This window comes from Microtus ochrogaster, unplaced genomic scaffold (assembly GCF_000317375.1).
Source record: "Microtus ochrogaster isolate Prairie Vole_2 unplaced genomic scaffold, MicOch1.0 UNK92, whole genome shotgun sequence".
Lineage (NCBI taxonomy): Eukaryota > Metazoa > Chordata > Mammalia > Rodentia > Cricetidae > Microtus > Microtus ochrogaster.
In genome coordinates, this window is record NW_004949190.1 from 183204 (window position 1) to 197669 (window position 14466).

The 14466-nt window shown below is 40.6% G+C and overlaps 1 protein-coding gene across 2 annotated transcripts in view; it reads right to left on the reverse strand.

Moving 5' to 3' along the window:
* The window catches only part of Chrdl1 (chordin like 1), a 116927-nt gene that overhangs the window by 8500 nt on the left and 93961 nt on the right, over positions 1–14466 (reverse strand). Inside the window, exons 8-10 of one of the 2 annotated variants that reach the window (XM_013355111.2) lie at positions 10670–10838; positions 7445–7639; positions 1703–1870 (exon numbers count right to left, since the gene is read on the reverse strand). In XM_013355111.2, the coding sequence (XP_013210565.2) occupies positions 1703–1870; positions 7445–7639; positions 10670–10838 (532 nt within the window). Of the gene's footprint in view, positions 1–1702; positions 1871–7429; positions 7640–10669; positions 10839–14466 lie in introns of both variants that reach the window. The other variant, XM_026777970.1, reaches the window with a different exon arrangement.

Consider the following 14466-nt stretch of genomic DNA (forward strand, 5'->3'; position numbering starts at 1 on the left):
AAGCTGATGAGGGAGAGGGACTTGATCGGGGGAGGGGGAGGGAAATGGGAGGTGGTGGCGGGGAGAAGGCAGAAATCCTCAATAAATAAATAAATTAAAAAAAATAAAGGCTGTAAAGTCAGCAAAGACTTTCAAAAAAAATGAAAACCAGTAGTCGGACTGCAGGCATATTATATGTGCAAATAGAGAGGCTACCCCTATTCCTTAATTCACACAGAAGTGCAATGTTTCCTTTGGGAAATAGAATTCTTGCAGGTTTCTCTTAAAAACAAAACAAACAAGGGGGCTGGGGTTTTTATGCATTGGCCCACAGTTTCCACCTCGCCTAAACAGTTCTTATTAGAGGCAGGTAAATAACTGAATACTGCCAAGCAGTTAAGGGGTAACATGTTACCAACTCACTTAAACCAGAGGTCAACGAGGAAAGAAAGGAGATGAAGGCTGGGTTTTGCTGTGTCCAGGAAGCATAAACCTCGCTAAAAGCTTTATTGTATATAGAAGGTTGTTGATATATACTAGCAAACTGCAAGCCGTCCATGTACTTTAGTGGGGTGAAGGATGTGTGGCTGGGTTCACTGCTTAAGAAACCAACATGCCAGTTCTTAGTCCGAGGTATGGAGTTAAAGACAGATAACTGACATGCCTAGATATAAAACCAAAATAAACATGGTTGAAAAGCATATCTGCAGCCTAGCATACTTCCTAGTTGTGGGGGGCATTCTTTGGTAAAAGCAAGGTTGTTGGGGAAACGAAGTGAGAAAAGATGCAGTAAACAACAATAGCAGAATGTCTGAAACTGTGATCCAAATATTACTTGCATTGGCATCACGAGGTTATGCCTTTTTTATGAAATGCTTATAATGTCAAGGCCTACCGAATGCTCATCTCTGGGGTAGGACTAGCTAGCAGCACATTAGTACGGCTCTGTGCATGATGCTGAAGCATATACATGTTTGAACACTGGTTATTATTGTTGCTATTTTGAGACAGGAACTCCCTGTGTAGCCCTGTCTGGCTGAGAACTTACGGAGTGTGTATAGGCACTTGGGTACCACAGTACATATTTGAGGGTTAGAGGACAATTTACTTGGGATTGTGGGATTCAGTTCTCTGCTTCCACCATATGGGTCCCAGGGATTGAACTGAGATCATCAGGCTTGTCACCAAACTCCTTTACCAAGTGAGTCATCTCCTTGGTTCAAGCCCATAATCTTCTTAAAAGTAGGATGTTTAAAATTTATCATAATCCAGAGTACATGGTATAATTCCAGAGACATAGCTTCACACTGAAGGAAGGGATTTTCCTGTTTTTTGAGCTTTCTATTGGGAAGGGAGACTGCAGCTTATTAGTTTACAACATAGACCATAGATTTAGAACCATTTGGAGGATTTAAGGAAACATGCTGATTGGTTCACATGCCTGGCTCAGACCAACAAATCAGACTCTGGCGGTAGGGCTCAGGTATTTGAAATAAAAATCAAACCAAACCAAAACAAAAGGCAAGATCTCAAGAGTTAATATTTGATCTTTATCATGGACTGTGGTAAATTTGCAAACACCATCTCTGTACTAGCAGCCTGCTGTTTCTCAGCAGAGGGATCGCTTTCGACCCAAGCACAGGAACCTGCTGATGCAAAATTAAGGTGAGTCATCCCTTCTCTATCTGACTTACAAACGCAAATTTAACGCTCTTTTGCTCACCCTTTCGAATGGTCCAAACGTGGACCTCTACTTGAGGTGGTCTCTCAGTCTCCAGTGCTATTTTTCTGGTAGTCTCTCCATCCTCCATGAACACCGACTCATAAACAGGCATGGTTTCTTCTCCACAAAAGTAACCTTTGCTGTCAAAGTTTTGGTTTGGAGGTTCTTCTGGAACCAGGAAGCAAGTAGAATTTTGGCATTTTTTTTAAAAACTAGAAGTAAACTTCTGCATTTAGCCATCTCACTATTCAGAACTGCTGGCACTAAGCAGACGCAGACAATCAACCGGAACATGTTTTAGAGAGACACCGTTTCCAGATGTACTGTACTAGCAGCCACCAGAGCACCCAGACACATCTAAGCTCTCAAGAGTCCACATGATCACAGAGTCATTGGCTCTGTAGGGCACACCCCAAACTGAACTGGGTCTCCCTACAACAACCACTGAGAAATGAACTTTGATGAAAACAAAGACGAGTATAACCAGGTTAAATCTCTTAGGTACTTAAGGGCACACTGACTTTTCCATACTAGGGCAGAATCATGTTCTGTTCAGCTCAATGGTGCTAAGAAAGGCCCAGGATATGGGCTGACAGAGGGCTTTGGTTAGCTTTTCTGACATCATTTCAGTCTACTTAGAAACACTCATGACACTCATCTATGTGCATATACTTGCCCAATGGATCCATCCAAATTGGCTTGACATTTCTGAATGCTCTTTGATTTGTTTGTAAAAGGAATGATAATACCGGATCGACACCAGTGCCAAAATCTAGATGTCAGATTAGTCATGTGTGTGCTATGCCAAACGAATGGTTGGGAGATACACACACACACACACACACACACACACACACACACAAATTGGTTAGATCCACTGTCTGTGGATCATTTACTATGTATAGCAGGCCGTTAGATTTCAGCTCCCAGGAATAAAGGTTTCATACCATACTCCCTTTGCCCAGGCCCCATATCAAAAAATGAGTGAGTTGTTCCTTTGATAGCTTTATAATCAGCACCCCCTTGAGGTGTGTATTCAAAGTATATAACTCAAAGAAAAAATACTGAAGAGAATCTTTACACAGCCTGAAAAATAGTTTGAGACTATGCAGAAGTTATCTACAAGAATATCTAAACCATGATGGACAAATCCACAGAGGGCTGAATGTTGTGGAATCTGTGCTTCATACTGACGAGAGTCACTGCTGTCCAATCAAACATATTGGACTGGACATTGTAATCAAATTGCTATTGTATGTCTATTTTGGACCTGATTATGTTTCCTCTCTATCTCTGCCTCCCACCATTTGGCTCTGCGAGGACAAAACCACCATTGTCTCTTGACAGTTCCAAGTTGAATCACTCATTTTCTCATTTTGTGGATTATCCTAGAATCAAGCTTCTTTTCTCCCTTTGCCTTTCATTTCAGACATCTGATTACTTGGCAGGCCAGCCTTTTTTTTTATGATGTTAGGCAATTAAGGGCTGTGTGCTCACAGTTTTCACATGAGAAGAAGGAGGTCATGAAGCATACAGGGACTTCTATGAATTCAATTGTCACCTCTACAAGGAGAGCTGAGTTTCTCACTAACCTAATGTTGGCTCTGAATGTAACTGACATATGAAACCCAACCATTGATAGCACCAAAAGTACCTGCCATAGGCTCATAGTTCTCCCAACATCCTAAAGAGTCATTCAGAAGCTCCTAAGTCATCCTAAGATCTGGACTTACACAACTAAAGAAATCCACAAACAAAACCCCATTAGTGACTCAGCCCTAGTTGAAACTGAAAGACACTAAAAAAAATTGTTCTTAAAAGGGTGTGCTCACTACCATCTTGCATGTTCCATCTCAAGGCACTTCACTGCCATGCCCACCTAGTCTCATTTCCTTTTGGGGACCCATGCCATAAGGGAATTCATTTGGGGCCATGTCCACTCCCCATAAGAAACTTATCCTGTGACCTCTAGAACTAAGAAACTTAGACACCATTACTGTGGGAGGTGGTGATGACAGATAAAGATGTGTTATCTCATCACAGGAAGTTTTTAAAAGTCATAACAGGGGTATTTAATGACCAAATCCAAAAGAATTGTGTAAGGAATTCCAGGTATTAGGGAAGTACCGGGGTATGAGAGGTGAGTTGGGAAATCTGTAGATCTGTGTCTTAGCTAATTCCTTGGTGGGTGATGACATGCAAAGTAAGTTTGGCCTCTAGCAAAGCAATAAGAAGAGAAACGGGGAATCTGCATCCATTATCTCAGCCTGTGTTTGTTATTGATGGAGCCTGCTCTTATTTGTTGTGATGAAACTTTTAGCTTGGTCAAAATAATTAATATTACTGTTCTATTTTCTTCCTTTGCTTTGTCCATTTTCCTCTAGGCTATGCACCATTATTTTAAGAGGCCACTGATGGTCTGACATTCCTATCTGTGGACCCTTTCAAGTCATCCAGGAGTCTATTCAAACATCGCATTTCACTGGCTACTACTTTGAAAGTGTTTCATACACTGTTCACCATCTCTTGATCATGCTCTTTTTGCTGTCACAGTCTCCATCACATGCTAAAATTAAATTCTTAATTTGAATTCACTGTACTTTGTCTTCACTACAATGCAAGCACCAGGCAGTAGCCTTTGGCCATCTTGTTTATCTCTCGTTCTTCTGTGTCAGTGTTTGCATGAAGTAGGTACTTAACATGCATCTTTAGGTTGATTTCAGGACACACTTACTGCTGTGCAGGTGCTGAATATATGGAGCAGGACACCCTGGGTCATGCAGACAGTGACTCTTGGGCAATATAACCCCTAAGAGTGATTTAAAATGCACACAACCAGGTCTGGCTCAGAGAGAGAAAAGTACATAGAATGAGATTGGAATGGTTTCTTTCCATGATGCCCAATGGATATACTATCTCAGCATATCTGATCAGGATGGAAAACAGTAAAAATAGCTCTTCTGGGGAAACTGGTTCAGTCAGTCAGATTCTTCAATATATTGACAATTGGGATTCTGGAGGGTGGTTTTAAAAACAACAACTTTTATTATGTTTTCAAATGATGAAAGTAATACATGTTTACTACTTAAAATTTAGAAAACACAAGTGAAAGCAGAAAATGGGAATACTTGGTAAGTCAGCTATCCAAAGATGATCTCTATAAACATTCTGTCATAGTCCCTTCCAGGCTTTCAAATATTTAAGCACACACAAACTTTCTCTTAACACAAGAAATTAAGTATGACACACATATTTTGGCAGCTTGCTCTTTTAAGTTAATATTTAAATGTCAGCAGTCTTGGTCTACGATGGTTTTAATGGCTGTATAATATTCCACAGTGCAGTTATACCATAATTTAGCCATCCCTTATTAGTGAGTGGTCTGTTGTCAATTTTTCACCATTACAAATAACGCTGCACCAAAAAAGGCCTAGCTTCTATACCTTTATGTGTCTCCATTTACTTTCTCAGGGTAAGCCCACAGGTGGAGTTGCTTATCTGGATGCTCACAAAACACCACCATCCTGAGAAGGAAATTCTTTTTAAAGGCAATAAATTCTCTGTATCCCATTTTCTCCTTTTATTTGCAATCACTGGTGTGAGAAAATCCTAAGCACAGTGTGAAATGAGATTCTGTCTGAAAATCAAATCAAATCAGAAAACCTGATCTTCAGTATTTAGGTAACTTTTAATTTTTGCCCAAGATTATCTTGTATTACCAGGAAAGTGTAAATGTTAGACCTTTAGCCAAAAAGAAACACGTGTTGGGAGATTGCAACTGACATTAAGATTTGTGGATCAAATGAGACCCCAGCTTTGGAAGGGACTGTAAGTCACCATGTTTGGGTGGCCCTTATGTCTACATCCTTCTAGAACATGCTCCCTGCCTACCCCTAATAATATTTCCTCCTGCACTTTAGTGTTCTGATGTCTACTCTTGGCTAGCTCTTGTCCTTTGTATCCACATCCTGTCTCTTTCACCACGGAAGATGAAGGGCATTATAGTTATCTTAAATTATTACTTCTTAAGCTTCAATAGAATCACTTGAGAATCTTAACTGCAGAGTTGGTCTCAGGGCAGGCGGAGGCCTGGGAGTCAGCATTTATAACTAGCTCCTAGGTGCTGCTGGTAAGCAATCACATTTTAAAGGACAATACTATGAACCACTGTGAACATGCATCAAATATTCTCAAACGTTTATGCATATCAAAGGAGTCTGAGGCACTCATGAGTCCTAAGCCCAGGCCACAATCAAATCAATTAAATCATTATCTCTGGATATGGAACACAGGTACTTTTGGAAACGCACTGGGGATTCCATTGTGCAGACAATTTCAGGAATCACAGACTCATTTAAAGATTCTCCTATACTTACACTGAATACATGTTTCCCTGCAAGGCAGGAGCAACTATTCAATGGAAGGGACAAATGTTGTATCCATCTCCATTTAAAAATGTGTTTTTATTTTCACTTGTGTTTACATTTTTTCAGAAGGCCTAAGAAATGAAGAATTAATGTACCTGGGTATGGCTAATTCATTCATAGTGAAATACTGAGTTTGGAGGGTGGCGGTGATGGCTGTAGGAAGTCACTTACTGTAACCATATCATTTTGAATAAAAAGAAATAGAGGCTCAAAAAGTTGAAGGGGCTTGCTGTAGATCATACATGAAAACTGAAGCAGATCAAAGTTACAATGACAGCATTATAGATGAGATATATTTTTTGATCTAGTTCATGTCTTAAAAATTGTCATTTGAACAATCTGCCATTTCAAAAATGATCAGCACCATTTTCAAGTAGAAAAGACAGTGGGCTAGAAGTAACCTGGTTTGAAGGCCTTGACTGAATTATCCATTAGTTTCATGACTCTGAGAAAGCCAGTTTCTACACTTCACTGTTCTTGTCTTTAAAAGAGAAATAACATAATTATAGGATTTTAGTGTTGGAAGGTAGTGATGGAGAGACAGAATTGGATAATAGATGCTAAAACACTATTAGAATGAATTATTTCTATTTTTCTATAGCACAGTAGGGTTACCATAGTGAAACCAACTATGAGAAATTTCAAAGTGACTAGAAGAATCTGGGATAAACATGAGAGGACATGGGATGATAATTACCCTGATTTGGTACTCATACCTTGTAATATATGTCTTGAATTATCCTTCTGTACCCCACAAATATACATAGACGCTATGTCTCAAAAATTAAAACATAAAATGCAAATAAAAATACAAAAAATGCTTTAATTTTTCACACGGGGCTGATGAGGCCCAGATACATATGGATCCAGTATATTTACAAGGTCACATAATGACCTTAGATTTGAGCCAGAACCCAATCTCCCTCCACTGTAACTCACACATCTCTCATCTGGAAAGAGTACTGGATTATGGCTAGAAGTAAATTAGTGATTTAAAAAATGAAGGTGTAGCTGTTTTCCTAAAACCGTGCTAACTTAGGAAAGCAAGAACAAGGTAAGTAATTTGGCATGTGTGTGAAGTTGTAGACACAAGAAACTCTCCAGAATAGGTCCAAGTAGTCAACTCCTTCAAAGCAACCATCAGTCTCTCAGAAGAAGAAAGAATGAAATTCATTCTTGCTAGAACTATTATCGTAAGACTTATAGGACAGGCCATTTGTGTTTCTGATGCACAAAGAAAATTGAATAGGACTCTGTGTGGATCTCATTCAACCAAAGGCAGGGCCTCCAGCCAACGCACCTTTTGCCTTTTTACCTGGACACACCTTGCAGCACTTTCCATCTATTTTTTGAGGATACTTGCAGGGGTACCGATTGGGGCAGTGGATTTTCTTACATTCTTGCTTGGTGACATTGCAAGTGCAGAGCACACATTCCACAATGCCAAAGGCCCGTAGATTTGGGTGCCAGGACTCTCCATGAGAATAGGTCTTTCCATTGGAAACACACACTGAAAGAGAACACAGAGGCAGAGTGAAGACAGATTACTAGGCTCCATGAATTCTTTAAAATAGCAAACATCCTTTGTTCTGTCATGGCAAGGACACGCATTTGCAGAGGCTGTCCTTGCTGAAGGCTGTCACTGTTTAAGGTATCACTGTTTCAGTGATAACGACCTTCAACAGTTATCCACATGCCTTAGCAACAGCCTCGGGATTCTAACGAAGAGTCTGAGAAAGAGTGGGCAATCTGCAAACAGTTTTTCAGTTGGGTGATGAGTGGATTCATGAAAGTGGGGCTCTATTTGTCTTGAACATCTGATGATCTCTAGGGGAGTGTAGTACTTTTAGTATCTTAAGTGGCACAGCGTGGTCTAAGTAGTTATCCTTCTGGGTATAACAATTTTCAAAAGAGATTTGTTATCTAGGAGAGTTAGATGCAAAACTAATTCTCTTTCCAAAGGACCAGTTTCATCTATGTTCTGAATCACATCCATTCAGAATAGCAAATGTTACAAGAGTCTGACCTACCCATATAGATAGAGAGCCATTGCCTCTATGTTTTCTGAGAATTCTTGAAAGAGCTTATATTGGGACTACAGGTAGAGGAAACCTGCGAAGGAAAAGGGATACAGAACATCCTTCCAGATATGTCAACCTTAAGCTAATTAGGCTACTACTGTACAGCATGGAGTTAGGTTAGAGATAGTGCTGTGGATGGAGAGGTCTGAGAGGAATGTTCTCCATTTCTGAAGGGCTAAGATTGTGGATATTTCAAGCCATAAATGGGCCTGGGTGTGGCTTTCATGATTTCTACCACTTTATCATACCCAAGAAGACCTGTTGGCATCTTAATCAACGTTATCTCTAGGGTAGGGTGTATCTCTTTGGGCAGGGCTGGGGGGAGACATATTCCCACTTGGGGCGTTTCTAGGAATTGACTGATTTGGCTGCAGCACAGACTCGGGATGAATCATTAGGCTATTTCTTTCTCGTCAAGTCCACTGGGTCACATTAAAGAATATGAAAGATGTTGGCTGTCTTTTATTGTCTTTTGCAAGAACTGCTTGAGTACTGGGCCCTCTAACAAGTCAGTCTGTGTAAAGATTTCCAAGAAACTAACCTGGAGAAGATCCCAGTGCACAGAGAGTTTCAGTAGATACCTAAAGCGTGAGGCTTGGGGGCTATGAACAGAACCACAGAAATCAGGCAGGATGTGTTTCTCTTTTGCCTACCCTTTCTCTCTTCCCAGCACAGTAACACTGTTTTCTAGACTGTTTGAACAAGTGGGTACAGAGTTGGCTTCAAGAACATTTTGACAGGATTCAAGTTTAAAATGTAGGGTGTCTTGTTGCTTTTCTTCTGAGATTTTTAACAAAGATATGAGTGTATATACCAGAGGGGACCCTGTCACTATGAAGAGAACTTGGGAGAAGGGTGATTCATACTCAGGGAAAACAAGGCAGGCAGCACTACCCAAGCTAAGCTTCGTCTTCCTTCTGAACATTTGAACTATGGGTACAGTCCAGACTAAGCAGTGGAATAAAATGTAGCTTTTAGAAGGGAAGAGAGCCTCCTCCCACCAACAAAATTCCAAAAGATGATTTTGAATCATCCAGCTGGGGTTTGGGCGTTAAGGTGAAGACAAGAGATTCTTCAGTGAACTCTAAAAGAAAGGTCAAAAGAGAAGGGATGTATCCAGATAAACATGGCAGATGAAGAACTATGAAGTAGCAAAGGATTTTCTAAGGCACTGAGGCAGCAGTGGAATGAGCCTCTGCTGTGAAAAATGAATAGTTCTTGGGGAAATTATGGTATTAGGGCTTTTGAAGTCTATTTTTGTCCTCAATCATTTTTTAGGGCTTTGTAATTCTTCCACAGCAAATGGAATCTATTGGGGGTAATTTAGGACTGGAAAATCCAACTGTATCTTTACCTAACTCTTCTTTCTTGAAGTTGTATCAGAAAGCTTGGGAACTTAAAAGCCATAAATTTCAAATCAAATGCAGATCAATAATACATATTTCTAATGATTTTAATAAGCATAGTTTTATTAAATTGCATTTAGAGTTTTCTCTTGAGCCTGTACATCTTTAAAAGTGATGTTTTTATGTATAATCTGAAATTTACATGTAATTAGTAACAGATGTGATGAACTAGCTTTGGCTTGACCAGCTCTGTGGAGATTTATCCTAGGAGTTCTTTGTAATGGGGATTGTTTTTCACCAATGTTATTCATTCATTTGGTTTAATAATTTACTTTTATCCTGTTCAAAGAATTGCCTTTTGATTTATTTTCTCTCTAAAGAAAAAAAACATGCTTGTGATTATATAGAAAGAAACCAGTTGAGCTTTTATTCCAAAGAACTGATTGACGGGATACCCAACAAACGAAGTACCAGTCAATATTGTGCTTTTCTCCTCCTTCCATCTCTGCTACTGGAGTTGGGGCAGTGGAGACCAGAGAAGAGAAAACTGGACCAATGAACGTATATGGCTGCTTATGCCACCAGACTCATGGTGAACTGTACTACCTGCTCAGTGGTTCTGGTTCTCAGCCAGGTGATGTCTGGATCTGTTGATGGCTCACACAAATGGAAGGATGATCTCCTCATTTACTACATACTGAATCCAAATCTCTAAGATTGGAGTCAGGAATATTTAACAAGAGTCCCAGGAGAAAGCCTTTTTTAATACTTACCTACTGAGAAGATCTTTAGAAGTGTTTGACACCAAATATCTTTGAATGTTGGGTGCCCTGCTTATTAAAGATAAGTGGATTTTCCCAAATGACCTCCAACTCCTACAGGCAACAGAGAAAGTGCTGAGGTTGCTTCCTAAGCACAAAGGGTACTTGTGTATACTTTTCTGGGTGCAATTGTGGAAAGTCCTACAAGTCCTCTCTAGTCACTTGTTCATATCCCCTTTGAAGACTTCACATTTAGTGGCCTACATGTGAGTATTCACAATTTCTGGGAAAAATGGTCCTGTCTCAGGTTCTGTCTCTAAAGATCAGGCATGCTGAGGATGATGGCCTTTACCTTGTCCATGTTTGTGCTTGTTATTGATGACAATCTGCACGATGGTCCCTGATGCTTGCTGGGAATCCATAAGAGTTCCCCGGTGACTTCTTCCCCCAGGAAAGCGAGGAGAACCTCCAGCTTGTCTGCTTGGTGAAGGATCATAGGGAGAACGGAGATAAGAATGTCTCTGTAAATAACAAGAAAAAAAATCAGTCCAAAACAAATATCGACAATAAGATGGCAGGACTTGAGTTATATACATCTGCAGCTTTTTAGTGACGAACTCCATTCTTAACTGTATGACTTCCTAAATCAACAAAGGTGAGGCTGTGATGGCAAGAAAGCAGCACTGGCAATTTGCTGAGCTTTCCCTCTCTCCTTGTAGACTTGACTCGCGAGGCAGAAAAGAGCACCAAAGGCTAAAGCGCCTTCTTGCTAAAAGACGCATATTTCCCAGTTTAAAAACAGGTCACAAGAAAAGTCCAATGCGGTGTTTGAATTACGAGGAGAGATGCTTATTGGGCGGGGGGGGGGGGTTGTGACCTGGGTCATGAACAGTGGGTAGACTTTTTTCTTTTTAATAGGCAGTTTGTGGGGAATATTCCAGGCAGAAGTTTCCAAATTGAGAAGGTGTAGCAGAGAACATAGAGTCCTTAAAAGGGAAGAGTTGAAGGATTACATTCCAAAAGGGGGTTGGAGCCAGATCATGGAGGACTTTAAATGACAAGCTAAGGGCTAAGTACTTTACTTGGTAAATGATAGAGGTGGGAGTATGGAAGCCTTTGAGGGATTTTTTTTTTTAAATAGAGAAGTGGCTTAATCAAGAGTTTGTTTCAAAGCACTAAACCCTGTTAGGTGTTAGTGAATTGGAGAAGAGGAAAAGGTGGAGGACAAGCAGGGTCCCGAGAATGTATACTGAGAGTGTAAACACAGGCCGTGAAAGAAGATCACACAGCAGAGCACCTCACTGATGCACGACAGTGGCATGATGCAAGTTCTACCGAGTCGAAGGCTTGTTTTGTTCACTGCTCTATCTTCAGTGCCTAGACCAATGTGCAATACCTAGACTGTACTCACCCTTAACAGTTGAGTGAAATAAAGTAGTTTCCCACTCTTATGGTACTAACAAAGCAACCAGCGTTGTTTCCTCAAGAGATTGGGGCAATGACAAGCTCAACTGTTCTTCTCCCTCTCCTTCCCTGAAGCTAAGGTAGAGTGCAGGTGGAAAGGGATGGCGTGAATAAGAATGAAACCTTAGGGATTAGAGCATTAACATGCACTGATTTAGGGACACTGGTTATGGGGAAAGAAGGGAAAGCCCATGGAAAGATTTCACAGGCAGTTAAAAAGGAAGATCCTTAATCTCACTGATGGAGATAACAGACAGACTGAGATAGGGTATCCTTGATGCAACTTACCATAAGACAGATTTATATTGCTATGTGTCGTAAGCACATCTTTTGAAAAAAATGCTTTGGGAGAAGGGGAAAGTGAACAGAAACTGGAATAAAAGAACTCTTTTTGACTTCTGACATAAAACATTATTCTCTGTATCTAAGAGCCCCACTCTGGCACATGGCCATAACAATTCATAAAAACAAGAATTTGCTCCAATTTGTTATCATGCACATGGATGGGATTCCCAGAGCAAATACTTCTCATTCCCATAATGGTCAATATGTCTCTTTCTGAAATAATCGGTCGCATTCCACAAAGGCCATTACAGGCTGTTCTTTCCTGCCTGTTGTTGGACAACACTTTGCCAAAGCAACACGGAGAAGAAAGTTTGCCTGGTGGGTGTCCTGCTGCTGCTGAAAGAAAGGTGTTCAACTGCAATACAATTAAAGAGGGTCAGTGACCTTGGAAAAGTTGCAACTACATTATGTTCTCTGATTCACAATGGGGAGCACAAAATGCAAAACTCTGCTGTAGCACTGAGGGGTCATATGGGCAATGGTTTCAAACCAAGAACAAAAACAGAAGCATCAGAGATTTTGAGCAGAGGATCTTTTGTAGACTGCTTGGCCCCACTCATTCATCTTAAGTCTGATATGTCCCCACGGTCTTGTCTGTTTGAATACTTGGCCCTTGGCTGGTGCTACAGGCTATGTAACCTTTGAGATGTGAAATCTATCTGGTCGAGATGGGTCACTGTACGTGGACCTCTGAGACTTACCCTCCCCCCCCCGCCCCCCGTTCTAGTCTGGTTCTCATCATCTTGGTCCAGCCACATCATGTGAGGAGCTCCAACGATTGCTCCTGAGACTACAATTCATCCATTCCTGCCACTGTGCCTCCTCTGCCACAATGGGCTAATACCCCCTGAAACTGTGTGTCAAATAATCTTTCTTCCTAAGTAGCTTCTGTCAGCTCTTTGTCACAGCGTAAAGAGTAGCCACTAATACATCATGTCAGATTTTGGCTTTGCAGGTAGAGAAGCTGAGAACAGAGAGGAAAGGGAACGTATTCATTTGAGGCAGGAACTGATGAGGCCATGGAGGGGAGCTACTTACTGGCTTCCTCCTCATGACTTACTCAGCCTGCTTTCTCAAAGAACCCAGGACCACTAGGCCAGGAAATGTACCACCCAAAATGGGGCTTCCCCTCCTTGGACCACTAATTAAGAAAATGCCCTATGGGCTTGTCTATAGCCCAGTGATAAATGATAATCCACCTTAGAACAAAGGAAGATATTTATTTATAATAAAGTGGAACCATCTGGCCATTGTGGTCTACCAGTCCCAAACGTTAGCTCTTCTTGCTACAATCCTAGATTAAGTCATCCCTTTTGGACGTTAGGAGGAATAATGATGCTGAAAGGCAAGATATGGGGCTTCTGAGGAGCATAAATGGAAGAAAAGAAGGAAAGCAAATGGATACCATTCACCAGCAAGCCCACTGAAGTGGTCTTGGAGCTTACTGCGGAAGCTTAACAGCAGAACGCGACTGGAGCTGACGGTCTGAATGACATCTTAGCTGACAGCACCTAATGCAATTGCTCTCAAATTCTTTCATAAACAAAAAACTGGGTTGAAGGAAAGAGGCAACTCCCAACACGGAAAACTGAGACTGCTACCGTGCCTTGTTAGGATCTTTATACAATCTCACTCTAGATTAGACAGAGTGAAAAGGGGAAAATCTTTCCCTAATTGTGGGAATTCAATCTCTCTGTTGGAGTAAATGTTGTTTTTGTTAGATGCCCAAAGCGTTGCTTTCCACCTTGTCCACAATTCTACACTAGTTCCAAAGGAGCAGTGTTAAGAAAGCAATACTGTCAAGTAGAAAAGCAAACGGGCACTATGTACTACCACTGCTGAAGCTTTGGTATGGTGCTGGCAAAATGGAGTGTGCAAGTCAAAACTAGTCACCGTGATGACAGTGAATGCCAGCCCAAGTGACACGGTGCTGTCATTCAATAGCAAAGTCTGTGAATTCTGTCATCATGCCCTCTCTATTTATGAAAATAGCTGCTCTATAATTACCCACTCTCCTGATTTATTTACAGTTTCTAAGGTCTGATAAAGTCACCTAATTTTATTTATTATTAAACTAACTCATATCATGGAAAAACATGAAATAGCACAGAAGATTAAGTAAGGAGGGCAAAGTCTACTTTTCCTCACGGTTACTTCTGTCCTTCTCTTACTTTTCTTATCATGTTGATATATGACTTTTAAGATAGTTTTTATTTATACATTTGTAAAATCACATACACATTTTATATTTGTTTTATTATATTTTTGAGTTTTTCTGTTTTGCTACATTTAAGTACAATTTTACTTTTAAAAATTACTTTATTTGCTCTCTCTCTCTCT